The sequence below is a fragment of the Falco punctatus genome (assembly GCF_963210335.1).
Source record: "Falco punctatus genome assembly, chromosome: 4".
Taxonomy (NCBI): Eukaryota; Metazoa; Chordata; class Aves; order Falconiformes; family Falconidae; genus Falco; species Falco punctatus.
The window spans coordinates 24530978-24549794 of NC_137583.1; the positions used below are offsets into that span (position 1 = coordinate 24530978).

General features: G+C 40.1%; 1 protein-coding gene across 9 annotated transcripts in view; it reads right to left on the reverse strand.

Moving 5' to 3' along the window:
• Window positions 1–18817, reverse strand: part of TMCC1 (transmembrane and coiled-coil domain family 1) — a 119869-nt gene that overhangs the window by 86950 nt on the left and 14102 nt on the right. For 4 of the 9 annotated variants that reach the window (XM_080387605.1, XM_080387601.1, XM_080387602.1 and 1 more), the window contains 2 exons: window positions 11247–11303; window positions 7831–8545 (listed from right to left, as the gene is read on the reverse strand). In XM_080387605.1, the coding sequence (XP_080243731.1) occupies window positions 7831–8379 (549 nt within the window). In that variant the 5' untranslated portion in view covers window positions 8380–8545; window positions 11247–11303. Of the gene's footprint in view, window positions 1–7830; window positions 8546–11246; window positions 11304–13319; window positions 13458–18817 lie in introns of those variants that run through there. The other 5 variants (XM_080387607.1, XM_080387606.1, XM_080387599.1 and 2 more) reach the window with 3 other exon arrangements.

Here is an 18817-nt window from a genome sequence, read left to right on the forward strand (position 1 = left end):
TAGACTTTATAACCACAGACACTGTGCAGCATTATGTAGTAGCTACAGGATGCTGTCTGACTAATGGAACGCACTGCTGCTAATTTCAACGTACTGTAGTGCAACAAATAATTAGAAGAGAACAAAACATCCATTTCTGTCATTTTTCTAAATGACAGAAATCTGAACACTGGGAGGAAAATCAAAAAAGAAGGGAAAGCAGAGCAGGAACTCCTGCTGCTCTTGAAGCACCGACCACCTGGGCAATGCAGAAGTGAGGCACTGGGGCAGCCGTGCTCAGTTCACCACCGAGGCTCTGACAGGGCAGCAGCACTCCGTAAGAGATGGCAGACATCTGCTGCAGGCAAAAATAGGCTACATCACGACAGCAATAGGTACCAGCAGATGAAATTATGACAGAATACATGAACCAGAAAAATTACAGTTCTCTTGCTTAACTACAATTCCTGTTACGCAGTTTTTGTCATCATTGAATCACAGCTTTTCCGTTATATATGTTGTTTCGTTGTCCTTGTAGCTTGTATAGCCTGTATGTTCAAACAGATTAACCAATGCTGTAGCTCAGTGATATTTTTGTAATTATAGTTGAATTCACAAAAGTCTTAAAAGAATTTCAAAGGAAATACTCCCTGCTGAGGCAAGTTGAGTCAGTGTATCCTCACTGTCATCAGCAAGCACCAAAATCAAGGAAGTGAAATTGGTAGCATTTTATTTAAAAACAAAAGGGCAAGAAAGTTATTTAAAAGGTAAGATCACAAAGAGCTGAAGGAGACAAATAGGCAAAGTCTTGAGAAAATGAATATAAAACAAAAAAGAAAATCAAGTGAAGGTTTGCTGTATTACACAATCCATACAGACTCGAGAACCCAGGAGTCCAGAGGACTCTCAACCCTGATCTGTCATGATATCTGTCAGATAACTCCATTTGAATTGTGTTGTAACTCATTTTGCAATACAAATTGTTGAATAAAGAGTTACAGTTTTAGCAATTCATTAATTTAGTCAAAACTAATGAGTGTGGTAGACTGAATGCTAAGCTGGCTTCTCAAACACCAAACACACTCAATGTCTTTCATAAACTTAAATGGCTGCATCGTGCTTTCCTGATTTCATCGAATCATGAACCAGAAAGCTTTGCCAGTAATATCAGTGATTTAAAGTTTACATGTAGCTGATTTTTAAATGCATTATATCTTTATATTATAAAGTCAGTAAAAGCTGTCATACGTTAAAGCTGTATAATCACCTGCACCTAACCTGTTGAGTTGACTACCATCAGCTTGTAACTTCAAGTGGAATCAACACCCTTTAAGCCTAATGCCTACAGACACATGCCACAGTTGAGATAGCATGCCTCAGATTGGAATAATTGCCAGACATTCTATTAATATGGCAACACACATAGTGCCTTTCATAGAATATCAAGCAGGCATTTTCCCTCTTTGTGGAAAAAACCCAAAAAACATTTCCCAGTTTTTACTTTGCATCTTCTATACAACTTAAGTCAAGGGCAGCTCATGTGACTATTACAACTCCCAAAATTATGTGGATTTCATAGCAACACCACAGAAGTCATAGTCTTTCTAGGTCTTTGCCGGCAGGGACACTAGAGATGCCCACTTCCTAAGGTGTAGGGTTGCACTGAGCTTCCGAATAACTTTGAGTTCTTGTGCCACACTGTGAGACAGTACTGTTACCAGCTCTTGAGGGACAAAACGGAGTACACCACCTGGACTTGGCAAAATCTCCTAGGAAAAGAAAGAATACAACTCTGCCACCAAACTCTTCTCCCCCTCCTACAGACTACTGGCTAAAAGACAAAAGGCAGGAACCATCAACAGGCAGGTGCAACAATTTCTTTACCAGTGATTGAGACTGGCCTTCCCACCTAATTTTAGCTCCCATTCTCTGACCAGTTGAGATCTAGGCAAGCTGCAGATGGTGCCCTCTTGGCGAGCAATTTTCAAGGGACAAGCAAATCCATGGTCTCATGTGAACCAAGCACTTTTTTGTTGAGTTCTTGGCAAATAATGGATTTACCGTTATCCAAAAATTAGCATCCCTCTCTGGAAGCATTTAGGGTTTGTGCCAAAATACCTGAATATAACAACACCTAAACACATGAAGTGACCCTGCCCATAGACTGAGACGGGGGCCAGACATTCTCTGCCAAAACATCTTGGGGAGTCCAGGCCACCCCAGCCCCAACAGCTGAACTGCCAGACTCTTCCTTTCTTTATCCAAATCAGTGAAAAGTCAGCCAAGGTACTTCAAGTGCTTTCGGCAGCAGGCAGTGCTCGCTTCACTGCCTTCCCACAGCAGCAGATGAAGAACTTCATGAGCAGGTGGGTGAACTCCGGGGCAAGGCAAGCACACCAGGTCCAAGGGTGGCAGCTGGGTTCAGCTGAACATCCGGATTGCCAGAGAGGTCCAGAGTGATGAAGCAGGTCCAAGGTTAATCTGAGAGGTCAGTCCATAGGTCTGGGCTCAGATCAACTGAGAGCACAAGTCTCAGCCTAAAAGTGGCTCCCAAAGAGGACTTGCAGGCCACTGCTGAGACCACAGCTCTTGCCAGCCAGCTGACGCTGCACGCAGGCAGCTAAGCTTCGGGAAGCTGGGGGGTGCACTTGGCACCCTGACATAAATTTACATATCCCTCAGCACAACCAACCCATCTAGGATGGGTCTTAAGTCACACAGCCAGTTCGGCATCCGTTTCTTTCTAGTTCTTCTTGGCTTTGCACGAGAACCTGATAAAACCATGCAGCAATGAAGTTTGTAAAATAATGGAAGAGTATAATTATTTATATTTTTTTACTGCTAATCCCAGAGACCGTGCAAACTACTCCATAGCAAACTCGACTCCAAATTCTTTCAAATGTCTTCCAGGCTGTCATGGCTAGTCACCTGGTAATAATTAGCTGAGAAACTACTAGTTGGTACTCAGCAGAAGATCTCCCTTTCACTAGTTAGAGATAACATGTTGAATACTTTGTTGACTGTGTCGGTTCTGCTCAGAGTCTTCTGAGCCAAAAGCCTTGCTGCTTTCTGCAGACTTTAGGTGAATTATTCAAATGCTTCCATTTTCTTCTCAAGAGAACCCAGCAGAAAGAAGCAGAGCTTAGGAAATGTGGAGGGAAAGGAGGAAGAAAAGTTTCATAGTGGTCAATTACTTCAGCTCAGTGATACGTAGTGCACAGAAACTCCATGGAAAACAAAACTGAGCAAAGCTCCACATTGCCACTAGATCCCAACAACCACAGCTTTTACTTTAGCCCTTTTCAAAGCAGAGAGGTGAGAGATGCAGTGCTTGACTATGCAGCCTCACTGCCTGGGATAGAAACGCCAGAGACAGCTCCATGCTGCCACCTCAGTTTCTCCAGGTCCCTTGACCATTATAGCCAATAAAAGCATGAACCAGTTTTCTCTCTTGCTTGCTTGTTTTTATATTTTACACACCAGAGAAAGTCAGTTTGGAATCCACAGCACTTTGTTTTCCCTTACCTTCAACATGAAAATACAGCTGCGGAATAAGGCGAGCAACAGGTCATCCAATTGCATCTTGAATTTAACACTGTTAAACAGTGCCACATTTATCTTGTAATTTTACATGTGTAAGTGCGTGCACAGCCAGAATCAGTACTGCCTCAGCTTGAGTGCACACACAAGCACATCAGATCTCTGAAGCTTATACAACTCAAGGCTTTTGCCTTTAGCTTACTTAGAAAAGGCTGATGAGTCCGAGGGCAGTCAAGGTTTCTCAGCCTGCTTAAGACTATTCGCAATCAAGAAAGTTCCTGTTTTGTCATATCTCTGGGCAGAATGTTATATTTAAAAAAAGGCAATAATCAAGCATAAACACTCAAACACTGAAATTACAATAAGGCTAAAGGAAGAGCAGGAACACACATTTTCCTTTAGAAAGCTTGACTAAACCAAGAGCAAACTTGAGAGCTGCTTTGGCTATGTTTTCTACTTGGTTCTATTAAAAAAAACAAAAAAAACAACAAACCACAAACCAAATTTCCACACTCCCATTTTAAGTCTGTTCAAAGAAAACATGCAAGAGTAATATTGAAACTAACAGCAGTCAAAAGAATGGGTAAACTTTACGCAGAGCTACAAAATACTTCAGAAAATAAAAGTTCTTTGCAAAAAGATTGGTATTAGAGATTAAGTTTTAGAGTTGCTGTGGTACCTAAACTTGTTTTGTTGTATGGTCCTCTGGCTTCTTCATCAACGCGGACTATTTTAAATAAAAAAACATGTAATAAAAAAAAATTCCTTTTTCTGAACCATTTGAAGTCCTGCTGACTCTTTGTTTTTACAGCTTGAAGGGCCTTCACAAACTCTATCCCAGTTCATAGCTACATTTCTGGGGAAGTGACTGAATAGGTTGCTGAAAATCTTTACTTGAAGAGATGATATCAAGTCTTAAATATTTCACCAACACTGCTGTTCTCATTAAAGAAACACATTCTTTATTTTGTGTTTCGACCAGTTGCTGTGTGCTGCTGAACAGCTCTTTCCCTCTGCCCAAGTCGGGTCTTGTTAGCTAGAAAGTGTTGTTCAAGTACCATATATGCTATAAATGCAAACAGGTTTACGAGTAAAGAAAGCACAGACATGATAACTGAGGCAAAGCCAGGACTCCAGTGAATTTCATGACAAGTCTTCAACCTTCACATTACAGGAATTAAATACCTTTACAGAATGAAGCAACCAGTAAGCAAGGTTTTATTTATTCTTCTTTACAGAGAAAATGACATTTTTTTCTGTGCAACTATTTTTCATTGGGGTTTTTCTTTTTTTTTGTGTGATCTAAAAGACAACTAAGTGAGATTTTAAGAAATACATAGAACGAGAATGGAAAAGTAAAACTATAAAACTCATCCCTATCAACAAATGTTGCAGCATTCCCAAAGTGTTTATTTGGATTCTATTTAAAAATGCACCCATACTTTTCAGAATGTGCATCAGGAAGCAATTCCCAATTAGAAGAGAGGAACTGGAGGACTCGGGTTAAGAAGGGCAAAGTCTTATGGCCCGAAGCAGCATGCCTGCTCTCGATCACGTGAGAGAGGGGAGCTCTGATAACTGCATTAACTTCACTCCCACAGCTTCCCTCGGCCCTGCGTGCACAACACCAGATACAAGCACCACCACAAAGGAAAATGTGAACACTGCTAGAACAGCTATTACCTTCCTCTTGCCTGTATGCATACAGGAGATTGCTGCTGTCACTTTCTTGCAATAGCAGTTTGTTAGCAAGCAAGCTACTTTTAAAAACACCAAGTGTATCAGATTTTTCCATTCTCACCTTCCAAAGACTTTTTAAAAGATCATTTCTGTCCAGGTACATCAGGAACAGAGGGACAACTGGTCACTGAGGTCTCTGGATGGCTTAGCCCCCAAAGTAAGCCCATCCTTGCATGCATTTCATTTTCCTCTTTCACACCCCAGTAGCCTCCCTTCTCCCAAATATGAAGGGGAAAAAGCCTGAGCAGCCCCTTTTCCTCAAGCCACAGGGCACAGCAGCTGAGGACATGGCAAACAACAACAAGAACCACTCTCGCATCCTCCTTGGAGATGACTGCTTGGTAAAGTAGCAGAAGAGCCACCATTCACAGAATACACATCTCTATGTCAAGCTTCTCAACAGAACAGCTACAGTCACTGCTTCTCAATAATCAAATGCCATTATCTACCAAAAAATTGACTCCTAAATTTGTTCTCACACATAGCAGATGATGTAGCAGAATGCAGTTACGACCAGATTAATAGCTCTCATTTTTCCAGTCACTCCTGCCAAGGGATGCAATTCATCCAGGCCGGTGGTTTCCAAACTTTGATTGCACACCCCTGTCAGTAAAAAAATTTTTTAGCATGAACTGCCAATACGTGTATATTTATTTATAAACTATATACATGTACTACTGAATATGTACATTATAAAACATACACAAAAATAGAAATCAGAAAGGAAAAGAAACTTTTCAAAAAAATTGTTTTACTTATTAATGGCACAAAAAATCTTCCCACGCTCCAATGGACTTTCTTACGCACACCCCACTTTGGAGACCACTGATCCTGGCAACAGTGGTAACGCTTCAGAGCAGCTGACATAGCTGGGAGAAAGGGCACCTCACCCTGGGTCTTTTCCCATATCCCCGTACTATTTACCTAATATGCTTAGGCCTGTTCAATCTCCCTGCTCATACATGAAGTAAAGGTTACGCTTTTAAACCAACAAACCAGAGCATGTTTCATAAACTTACGTTTCTGGATTTGGGTACAAACCCAGAAAACTAACAACTTTTCCCAAAATTCTCCTGAAACGAAGATCATTAGTTCACTCACAATGAAAAGAGAGCCAGTACACAAATGAACCTGAAGCTATTAGGAGGCCCCTTCTTGAGGCTTCTTAATGGCGCAATTGCAAAGTTAACCCATCCTAGGAGATTGTACACTTTTCTTTACTTAATTACTATTTCTATTCTATCATTTGTTGGCAAGTAGTAAAAACCTTGGATACAGCTCCAGGCAGACTCCTTCAATGCTTCTCCCAAGAGCAAACTTTACTCACTGCCTTAGAATGATATTGTAATTTATGCTAATACTTTGTAATTACCATCTATAAATGCAAGATATGCTAATTTCCAGATGACTATTAGGGAAATACACTGAAAGCATAATATACTGCCAAATACTCTGAAAAGCTTTTCACTTGGAGTATTTCAAAGTAGGCTTCAAGGGGAGGAAAACAACGAGGGAACAACCTTGCTACAGACAAGGTGAGGCAACGTCCAGATGACTGAACAGACCTTATTTGGCCCCAATCCATCACAATCTAACCAACACCAGAAACTGTAGTATATGAGAATAAATTTTCAAAATGAAAACATCATGTAAGCTTTAGGACCATGTTATCTCAACAGCATCAAATGCTAGCAGAACTGTTTCTCTTGGTCCAGCAGTCATGGTCAGACCCTTTTTAATTAAGAGCATGTGAATGAGAAATCAGTTTCACAATCCTTCTTATCTTTACCAAAGGATCTGCCCTCCAAGGAACAAGCCTGCAAAGAATTTTAGGAAAACACAGGTTATAGCCGAAGTTAAATCAGAAACACAGTTTTTCAACTACATTGATCTGGAAAAGAAGAGATGGTAGGACAAACACTGCTTCTTGAGATCATCAGTAAGCCAATAGGCATAGCTCTGCAAGAACATGTCACAGAACAGAGACTGCCATTTCGGTGAACACACAGGCTGGACAAACTAAGAGACAGCAGCGACCCCATATTGGCATAATAGCTAGGCTGATCTAAATCAGATACAGTCAGCCTGGCATTACAGTTCAGTCGCAGGCCGGAGTCAGTGTTCCCAGAGCCTCTCAACAGCCTCATTCACTCATACTGGAATTCCTCGCTTCTATAAAATACACAATAGAACAGGAGGGGATGAAAAAAGCCATCTACACGAATGCAAAGTTTTGTTGCAGGAACTAGACAGCAGCTAGTAAGGAGGACTGCTCTGGCAGCTGCTCTTCCCATCACTTCCTGTTTGACTGTGGTGTGCCATCCAACCAGCCTAATGTTTCAAAAGTAGCTCATTTCAAGATCAAATACATGTAAAATAAGCCACCTGCCATGTGAGAAAATGACTAATGCTTGCATCTTTTAAGCTATTTGCTTCACTACTGAAGAAGCTTTTGAAACAATAGCATTAGTGTTTGCTGAAAGAAACTTGCTTTTAAAAAACAAGACCCAAAAGGCTTAAGAAATCATACAAAGACGTGATAAAGACCAAAGGTAAATCTCAGTAACTTACTGCTGCTGCTGCTGCGGCCTCCTCTCCACCTACATAGACAGAAGAAGCAATCTCCATCACAGACAAGTTTGTGGGAGCATCTGTAGTAGATGATGATCTGGGTCGACCTGATTGAACATCTTGAGCAGACCTCCTGTTGATCTGTGGGCTTCCTTTTGGGGCATCTGCCTTGCCCCACCTGCTGTGCAGGCTCGTCCCTCTCTTCATTTTAGGTGGCACTCTGATCTGCTGAAGCACCCGGTTCAGAGCTGTGGGGTGGGTGGAGACACCATCAATTTCAGCACAGACGCTCTGGCTTTCCAAATCCATGTCAGGCTCCAGATCAGCCTGAGCTTGCTGAACATCATGCGGAGAAACTGACGACCTCCTGCGCTGATGCTGAAAAAGGTGCTTCAAGCCTTGACCAATCACATTAATGTTCTCCAAAGCATTATGGGTTATTTTGGATAATTTTTGCTCTGAGTCATGCTGTTTTTTGGTCTCTTGATCTTGGGATTTGCCTCCAGGATCAGGGTCATCACACAGCTGTTCACTGCCAGAAGGCTCCATTGATGACACCCAACAGGTTTACTTGGCTATTCATACATAAATATGTCCCCTGTCTTTAAAGGGCTTGTGTTTGTTTTAAAAATGCCAAGACTGTCAGCCAATTAGGTGTGCAATTGCTTCAAGACTGACTACACATGCAGGTGTGCCACGGTGATCTCATGCTTATCTAATGTTAAACAAAAGAGTCATTATTATACATCCATGCAGAAAGTAGTGGGTTAAAAATTCCAATGCGCAAAACATGCCATTAACAAAACAAAACATATCAGTTTTCCAAGCATCCCTCCATGTGCTATTAGTTGCATCTAGGCTGTATGCAGAAGCCAAAGCTTGTATTTCATTCATCGCCTAGGGGAAGAAGCCCAGCACAAAGGATACAGGAAAGCCAGAAAGGTAAAAAAAGCTGCTCAAAAGGGGGAGGAGCAAGGAGAAACCAGTGGGGTTTTGTCTGTTATGAACAAGCCCATAATATCTAACAGAACATCAGGTTAAACTTCTGAAAAGCATGTTAGTCTCTTTGGCAGAATTAATTTTGTTCCTTGACAAAGATCTGATATTTTGTGCTTCAAATGTAACATCTGCTCTGTCTACCTGATTTTCCCATAGTGTCTAACTTCACAGTATGTAATATATGCAAGAAAACAGAACATTTCCAAATCAGTAATGCATTTCCAAATAGTAAGAAATGGGTTATTACTGCCAACATCTGCTGAAGGCACTAGCAACTAGATGTGAAAATCTGTCTTCAAGCAAAACAGGCAAGCGAAATGATTTCAATTGGCATAGTCTCGTCCATAGTTCTCACAGAAAACAAAAATAAAAATAAGTAGACTAAGCAACCAATCTGAAAGAGAGCAGCACCATGTATGTCTAGCTGAGTCTTTAACAGAGAGAAAACTCACAGTTTTTCTCCAAAAGAGCTCAACCTTACCTATCAGCTGGGCTCAGGCAGAAGTTGGTTATATGACATTGCAGCTGAGCACTTATATAGCAACACACTATTGGAGAAGTACAGCAAAGGAATGAGGAAGGAAGGAAGGACGGACACAGTATCCAAAAGAGTTTCACATCAGCACCATGAGATCACATGCTTGGAAGCTGATCATTGTCCTCTTGCAGGAGAAAGCTTTGATTATGCTTCTATAAATACAGAAACCAGATCACAGAGGTCTACCTCGATCTTGGCAGAAAGCAGCCTGTGCTTAAAAAAAACTCACCCCACTATTTGAAATGCAACATGTTTGGGATTTGAGAGCATTCAGTTTTATTCTTAAAACAGCTGCAGAAACATAGTGCATTGAGGTCACAATTAGAGTGCTCTCAATTTTGTGCATCTGAAACCTGACACAATGGGTTAAACAGATACTCCAAAATGCTTTCCAAATTGGCATCCAAAAATATCAGAAGAGCTGCCTCACGCTCTTTTTTTTTAAATGTCGTTGCTATCAGCTGGAGGCAAGATGAAAATTCAGTGCTTACAGAAAGCAAAATACTAGAATCAAACAGGATTTTATCTCAGTACTTTCAACATGTTTTAAGCATTGAGTCTAAATATATTGGCCAGTTTAATAACACATAAATGCAAAGTAATAAACTACATCCCAGAAAGATATAAATTATTCATCAATATTCATGCAGAAGTGGCAGAATCAAAGAAATGTGCAAACCAACCTTCTATTTTTACATACTTAACACTTTTCTTAACGACTTCAAGCGCCTTTATGATTAGTATTATGCTTTGACTTTTGAGCTCGCTTTTTCTTAATATTTCTTTTTTCCTCATGTAACAGGCCTTCCAGAAAGTTGAATTGCAGGTCTCCACTCAAGTTTTGGAAGGGGAAAAAAAAAGCAAAACTAGATTTTTCATTCTCATCCAACAGACCAAACGGTTCAGTGAACAAACCTCACTGGCTATAAAAAGGAGTCCCTAAATTATTTGGTGTATAAAAAATAAACTTGACAGTTGACCATAACCGCCTTTTTCGTTTTAGCCAATTCCGTCAGTATTCTTTTTTCAGTCAGGACCCATTGAAGAACTGTAGTTCATACTAAAGATGCCCCATATACTCTCTAACTGGTATGTTTATGATCTTCTGCACTCTTTCTATGCAGATTACCACTGGCAATACTGCTGATCTTAAAGAACAGCACTTCCATCTAACTAGAGTCCCATGCATTTTCTGCTGGAAACCACTAACCTGCCTCAAGGAGCCCTACGTCAAACTGCAAAACAACTTGAAACAAATCAGCCTACAGCTAGCTCACAAATAAGTCACTACTACCCCTGTGCATTCCGTGACTGATTTCTGAAATTACACTGACTCTTATCTTCAAGAGGCTCCTATAGGGAGCTTTCTGTCATCTGCCTATTTGTATTTGCACATGATGAGCCTGTTGTGAGCCTGAAAAAAGCTTTTCAAATTGCTTATCTGTCATGAAGATCCTTAAAACTACTTATCTGTCTTAGTATCTACTTTAGGGGAAAAAACTACTTATAAACAAACGTGAAGAACTGTGAATCAGCAGAATTAATTAGCACATTTATTTGCATTAGGATTCAAGTTTCCTGCTCGCTTTTTTCATCATTTATAACAACCTTTATACTCCGAGGGAGGAAATGGAATACTTCATAGCTTGAAGTTAAAAACCATACATTTCTTATTCATACAAGAATACATCAGGGACAAAATTCACAATTCCATATACAGTCACACTGAGCAGATGATATTATTACATCCCAGAACAGGCTAATACAGTCCTTCATTTGTGCAATTATTTCAGAGTAGCACTGGGAAACAGAAGAGTTCAAAAGGAGAAACTGGCAAAAACAGTATTAGATAACTGTGAATATATAAACTAGTACTTGCCTCCATCACTTGCCCTTTAGCATGGCTGACATACAGCAGTCCCTCCACTGAACAAAACTGCAAAAGAAATTGGGTATGAGATGCAATTCTTGGAAATGGGAGGAAAGATGTACACAAACAAAGCGACCATGGTTCTAACTTATAATTCATTCCCCATACCCCCACCCCCCAACTCCCCCCTTTAAATACAAGTACCTCTGGAAGCTGAGCTATTTTAAATATAATCAAATACTCTCCAAATAACTGAAAGGATACACATATAATTGAAGTTAAAACTGAATCTTACAGAGTTAATCAAGAAGTTCTTGTAAAGGAACAGCTTCTGTAGGGTTTATGGCCACCAGTATGTGCTAAAAGCACAGATGTATTTCAGGCCTCTAGCCTGCAAGATCAGACTGCTCCACAGGTTTTATTTTCTCCTATTTAGTCATTCAAATGTTCTGGGCACAAGTCAAACAACTCGCTTTTGATTATCAGGAGCTCATCAAAACAGGACATGGGAATTGCAAGCACTTTGAAATACACACACCTTCCAGTTCATTTCATAGGGAAGCCTCTTGTTACCTTGCCTGAACCACTACTATGCCTGACAGCCACCTCTGCCAGGAGGCCAACAAAACCAGTCGGTCCTCTATGGCAATAGTCCCTGCACAGCATCCTTCCGTAATGGCAGGCCACCCACACCCAGAGCCCATCTGCACGGAGACCAGCTAATGGACCAGATTTTCCAAAGGTGACTAGTTACTCAACTAGTTCTAGAAAACAGGGACACAAGCTTCCAAATACAACAGTACTCAGAAGAACAGTACAAGGCTCCGCACAACTGGGGCATTTTGACTGCTTTATTCCATGCCAGATTCCCACCCCCAAGAAGTCAGTAAAGAAAATGTTAAATCAGAGCCACTGAAGTGGGATGCTACCATATGAAGAAAGTGATGACAGCAAATATGAAGAACTTGGAAAAAACAAATGCACTTTTGAAAAAGATCTTGACGTAGAAAAAACTACATTTCCACAATAGTATGAGTGAAGAACTAGGCACAATGTGTGAAATATTGTTAACATGAGGTGCCACTGAAATCACTTCATACCCACTCTACTTTTTTTTTTTTCAGTTTTAATGTGGTTTTTTATTATTATTTATAAGAACTCTAAGAGCTTCTGCCAGTGAGGTCTTCATAGGTATGCCCTGCAGCACTACAGGACTCTGTAGGTCAACAGATGCTTTTGACTCTAATTCCCAGCCTTTACACTGCAGTGTCTGCTTTCCCGAGTGCCCACTGATGGGCTTTGACATGTAAGGTCATGAAAACTACTTGTATTTTCTCCCTTGCAAATCACAGCCTTCGCTGCCATATAAATCAAATCTCACATCTTCTGTCACAAGCTCTATTTTTAACTAAACTTCGAAAAGCTACTGCACTGGCCTGATCAAAATTCCTTCACTTTCTTGTACTTAGGAAGAGCCAACACAATCTTGGCTTATTTGGGTTTTTTGCACATACAATGGATCTATTGCAGAGCCATTTACTTCACACCAATGCGACACATACATATTAGAGTGAACTTGGAGGGGCAGAAATCTGCCAAGTATTGCCAGTGCTGCTTTGTTCCAGACAGCTAGATTGTCTATAGGGAGAAAAAAAATCTCCCCATTCTTTCACTTTTCTCCATCAAATATTTCATAACATGAAAATTTCAAAAAATTGTCAAGTATCTAAGATCAAGATCAGTAGTCTGAAAAGACTTTGGCCCATTATATTTTACTCAAACTTTATTCAAGTAAAAGTTTACTCTAAATGCATGAGTTTAATGAATTCCCTTCAAAACCAGTTATTTGTAAATAAAATGAACTCTACAGTTACACTAAAATGAACTCTAAAGCTCTGAGCTGAGTTATCTGCAACTGTAGTACTTGTTACAGATACAAGCAGTACAGAAATGTAGAAATAGGGAAGAAAAATTATTTTCAACAGAAAAGATTTTGCCTTTTTGTAGAATATATTAAATACCCGTTATTTATGCTGTATTTGAACAACTCGAACCCTTAACATTAATCTTAAGTACAATTACCTAAGGAACCCTCATTTGTTTTATTCCACAAACAGGTCAGTTTAATAGCTCATCAGAGAGTTGTAGTCCACAGACAGCAGGGATCTTAGGTAGGAGATGCTTCCCATTCCTCATATTTGGCAGAAGAAAAACATCTTTCTGTTGATTCAGGATAAGAATTATTTTTATTAAGAAACAGCCCAGCTTAGTTTGAGAAATCCCAAATTATTTTCAGGAACTCATCTCAAAATGGATTCTGTATAAAAGCAAACAGTTTAGCACGAAAGATTAGAGGGGCAATAGTCACACTCTGAAAAACCACATTATGGAAACTGAGAACCCCGAGCAAGTGATTTATATCCACAGGATCATTAAGGTATTTTAAAAGCAGCATCATTCAGCAACAAGCAGCAGAGGAAATAAGGGCAGAAAGCTACAGGTGTTTGCAGCTGATCCTGTAAGAAAGAGGAACGCATAAGAAACGAGAATGGGTTTACAATCCAAGGGGACTGCAGTTCAGAAAACATTCAGAGAAAGACAACAGTAAATCATGTGACCCAAAACCCCAGCTGGATGGTGGCATGACTACCCAATACCTGGAGAAACAGGTGTATTTAGCTATTTTAATATAACAGAACAATTTTTTTAAAGTCTGAGTAGAGAACTGGGGCAAGAATGGAAGAAAAAGACATACAAGTAGTAATAAAATGTAAAGAACATAGGTAAGATGGCAGAATACAGGAAGCAATGACCAGAAAGCAACATCATTTTTAATGGAAAATATACCTGTAGTTTTCAAAACAGTAATTCTTTCTCCTCCTCCAAAATTCACCCAATAAAAGATTTCCTGGAATTCTAGTGAAGTCCAAAAGAAAAACCAGGGACAGAAGATATATATAAAGATATATGGATATCTGAGTCCCCCACCTGGCCACAACCTTGACACTGACAGTACTGTATGCAAGGAAAGAAATGGAATATAGATGAAAGAACATACTGAAAGAAAAAACAGAGAAAGACTCAGCATATTAAATAGTGCAGCTGGGAGATGACGGGGAAAAACGCCTCAGCTTCAAGTATATGTAAAGCAAGCCAAATTTCTGCTGAGGTTCTGCATGTAAGATTTTAGAAAAGGGGAAAAGCCCAAAGCCAGCTATTTTGATTAAACAGTAAGGAGCAGCAGGTGACATGCCCTGAGGAATTAATTTAATTAATCCACAGTGCTCCGGATCAGGAGTCCGCACCACTTAATACAGCAAGAAAGGCTGCACTGGACAGAGAGAAGACTCCACTTTAATAGGAACACAGGGCAAAGCAAGAGACCTACAGCTCATTTTTAAAGCCAGCTGTACAGCATTACAGGGCAAAACCAACATAGTAGGGTAACAATAGGTTTTTCTGCTTTCTGCCTAATGATTTCCCTAAACCCTCCAACCTATTCCCAGCATTATCCAGAAGTCAAGATGGAAGTCTGCTGAATTATGCCATCTCTGTTATCCTTGCTCTCCCTTCTTACACCAGTGATTCCACAGGAACACAGTTCAGTGGCTGAAGTACAGGCTCAGACCGGACATCCTGGGCTAAACCAGCTTTCTCAGTCTTGTGAAAAGACCTTGACCAAGTCAGCCTCTGTGCCTAATGTTTTCCTATATGCACAGTATGAACGACCCAGCTAGCAGAAGGGGAGAAACACTGAGGGTAACAGCAGTGAAGGTACTTTAATAGAACGCTTTACAATGGAGCAAAACACATAGATTCCTTCGCAGGCAATGTGTACACATATCAGTTAAGAATAACTCAAACTCAGAATGCCAAGCTGCTGAATTATATAAAGGTAGCCAACTATTCTTCTGGTAAAAGGATTATTTAAGCCAACTGGCATGTGCACTGTAAATCAATTCTTCATTTAGTTGTCCCACGACCTACACAAACCACAGGTCACTTGTATGAATATCAACACACAAAAACTCTCTCCAGCACAGTGTTAATAAAATATGAAAGGCTGGCAGTGTGTTTATGTACGAATTACACAATCATCACCAAGGAGCAACTTAAGATTAAGATACTCAGAGACAGAAACAGCACCATACGAGACATACAAACTCTCTCCTAGAATCCTCACAAGCCTAAAACTGATCTACACAGTCCATTCACACGCTTGTTAGGGCTGAGTATGCTGCAAGGAAAAGTGTGGAAGCAGATCCCTGAGGTCACTCAAAAGGCATTAAGAATTGTCCTCCTCCCCTGAGCAGAAGTGAGGAGGGAAGGTCACCTTTACTCATGCCTTCCCCATGCACATTAACAAATGGTCATTTTAAGGGTTCATCAGTACAAGATTTTATGCTTTGGCACACCAAAATGTATTTACCATTTCTACTGCTGCACCCATTAATGGTTCACATGCTTGTACTGTGAAAGGGTAGCATGTTCATAGACCAAAGGTGATTTTTCAACATCAGCCACTTCTCAAATCCACATCCTGTTGAAAACAGTTCCTTCCTATAACTCTACATTTAATACTGCTGACCAGCAAAACTAACGCACACAGGTTATTGTTCCTGAAAGCTCAAATATTAATCCTGTAGATAAGAGAAAATTGTACTCAAGTCACAGATGAGCAGATACCAAACACACTCTTAACAAGCAACAGATTCCTTTCTCCTTCCGATTGCTTCTCTTAAGAAATGTCTTCCTGAATCCACCCACATCAGAATAAAGTATCTACAATGTCACTTATGGACAACCTATAAGTTACTACTGTCCTATAAGTACTGCTCATTGATTGCTATGAATATAAAGACCAGTGGTTCTTCTGCAAAGTCAGAAATTCACAGTGTAAGGACCATAGAGACAAATATCAAAGATTAGGCAATTTTCCTTGTTGATTAGGAAACTGCAGTGGCTTAAAGCCGAGTGACTGGTTTTCAGAAAGGTTTCTAGTGCTTTGCCGTACAAGGAATTGACATTGAAATCTTTTCCATCCCTCTATGAATATTCCAGTATTCTTAGTGTTTATGCTGTTGTCTGAATCAAAGCTAGGAAGAAGCGGTCAAGACTCCAAAATCAAGAACCACACAGAGGTACCAATACATAATCATTCAGGTTTTAGTATCTGCTATAAACATCACATGAAAATCAAAGCAAAATGTTTCAGCTGTATTTCCGTAGCTTGTGACCTGTAAATTTATTAGACTACTTCTAAGACTGTACTGCTTTGTCCACAGGTGATATTCCATAATAGTCTGACTGTAGGGCAATGTTTCTGTTTTTGCAGTTTAATAGAGCTTCTTGTTGTTCCTTCTAGAAAGCACCGGTTATCTTTAAAGCACTTCCTTCACTCCAACGAATTTCTTAGCTAGATAAAGTATTTATAGGTTTACATTACCATTACAGGTGAGTAGTCTATGAATCTACCACCTTTGGAATGTTACTCCATTATATTGGATTATATTATTTTTCTAGTTTTCATATGAAAAAACAAACACAGAGACATCAAGAAGCTGCCTTAAGATTATGTAAGACTTTTGGTTCAGAGAACCAAACTTAAAATTCACCCTTATAAGGTTAATGTCATACCTACATGATCTCTCACTGTCGCCACCTTCCAATTTGCTTATGGACAGTGTACAGTACCATATCTGGAACCTACCAAAACCACTTCAAAAATATCCTTTCCTGGAAAAGGCTACACATAGGTTATTTTGCATCAAATCAATAAAACCAGTGTTTCAAGAAAGCTAAATCAAAGTTAAAGAAAGATTTAGTAAGAGCCTTCTGATTTGCCAGCATTCACAACTACATATATCAAACACATTTTCCAGGAATTTTTTGGTAAATGCACTTAATGCAGTCTGCCGGTATTTCAGAAGAAAAAGAAATTTGACGAATCTGTATATATACAAAGAATTCTTACGAAGACCATCTGTTTTACTAGACATAAGAGGAAACTTGCCTATTAGCAGGTCTTTCTCTTTAACAAGATGGGTTAAAAAGCAGTAGTTTTACATTGTGTCCACTACAACTATGTATATTGTGGGAAACCTTACACAAGGCTGCAATTTACAGCTGCACAACTGGGCAAGAGATAACCTACTGCTGACACTTTCACTTGATTTAGTGAGCAGTTTCAGAAAAGCCACATCCTCACTTTCCTTTCAATTTGGTTTTAAAGAAGAGTAAGCCAAACTGCAGCATTTCCTCAAGAACATCTCTGCTTTTTTCTAAAGGGAAAAAATTGTAATCATGTTTACATGTTCTACAAACCAGTCAACTGCATATTCTGAATTCAGTGCTTACTGGAGGGCACGTGGAGGGACCATCTCCAGTCACAGTTTAAGCAGGGATCTGAGGCTGGCCTTTTGCAATACAACAAGTATGACAGAAATAGCAATATAAGGCATTTCCAACCTCTTTTGCCCCCTGCGGCTCATTTTCAATCCCGCAGCATGTCATCCCACCGCTTCAGTTGCTGTAGGCACATCTGTTTCCAGGGCTGTGATGTGAACCAAATCAAAAGAATTCAGATTTGAAGGAAAATGGGACCGGGTGGAGACTGACCACAGAGCTGGTTATAGCAACTTCGAGACAAGGTTAAAGAAGGGAGGCAGTTCAGAGGCAGGGCACAGTTACTCCAAAGTGGTGTTATTAAAAACCTCGTATCTGATTTTACAGTCACAGCAGCTGGAGAAACAGGAACTCATATGGGCTTCAGCAAGGACTCATCAAAACAAAAATAATTTCACTTTTACATTTCAAACACCATGTTTTGTAAACAGATAAACTACCCTCCCTAAAGGGAAACAGTGAAGAAGTATTAAGCAACTATACACAATATTGGAACTTCCACATAGAAAGGAGCCCTGTGTGTATGTAAATAAGGAACAAACAGACCAGGACTACAAGAGAGAGGTACTGGCTAATGTTATTGTTAGCAACAAGTCATTTTTCACTGGATGCCTGCATATACTCATGATTTGAAGCCACAGCTCACAACTGAGTAGACAAAAAATGAAGATCTGCATATTAGTTGTGGGTTTTTTAATGACATGACTTAACTTTTCTACATTCCAGCATGCAGTAAAGTCATTAGCAATAGCAGCGTGACTATCAAGGACTCAAGCAGGGAAAATGATGACACAGGCACACCACTCCCAAGTGCACAGTCCAGAACAGGCAACAGCTGGGCCATCCCAGCTGCCTGCAGGCATGCTCTTTGAGGCCCAGAGCAAAACCAAATGGAAACTGAAAGCCCCGCAGCCCAGAGGATGACAAGGGGGTGAAGATGAGTTAAGAAATGCGATGTTTCAGGAAAACATGGTCATTGGTGCAACCGACTTCCCTCTCAAGTCAGAGACAGGGAGAGCTCCAGGCTTCTGTGGACCGTATCAAGCAAAATGCTACATGCAACATACACTCCTAAGTGTCTGCCTCATTTAAAATGCAGCTTTAAGACACAGGTCATTATTTGAAGAAACTGCTTTAAGCTACTTTATCAGCTTTCACTACTGCAGGGATATACA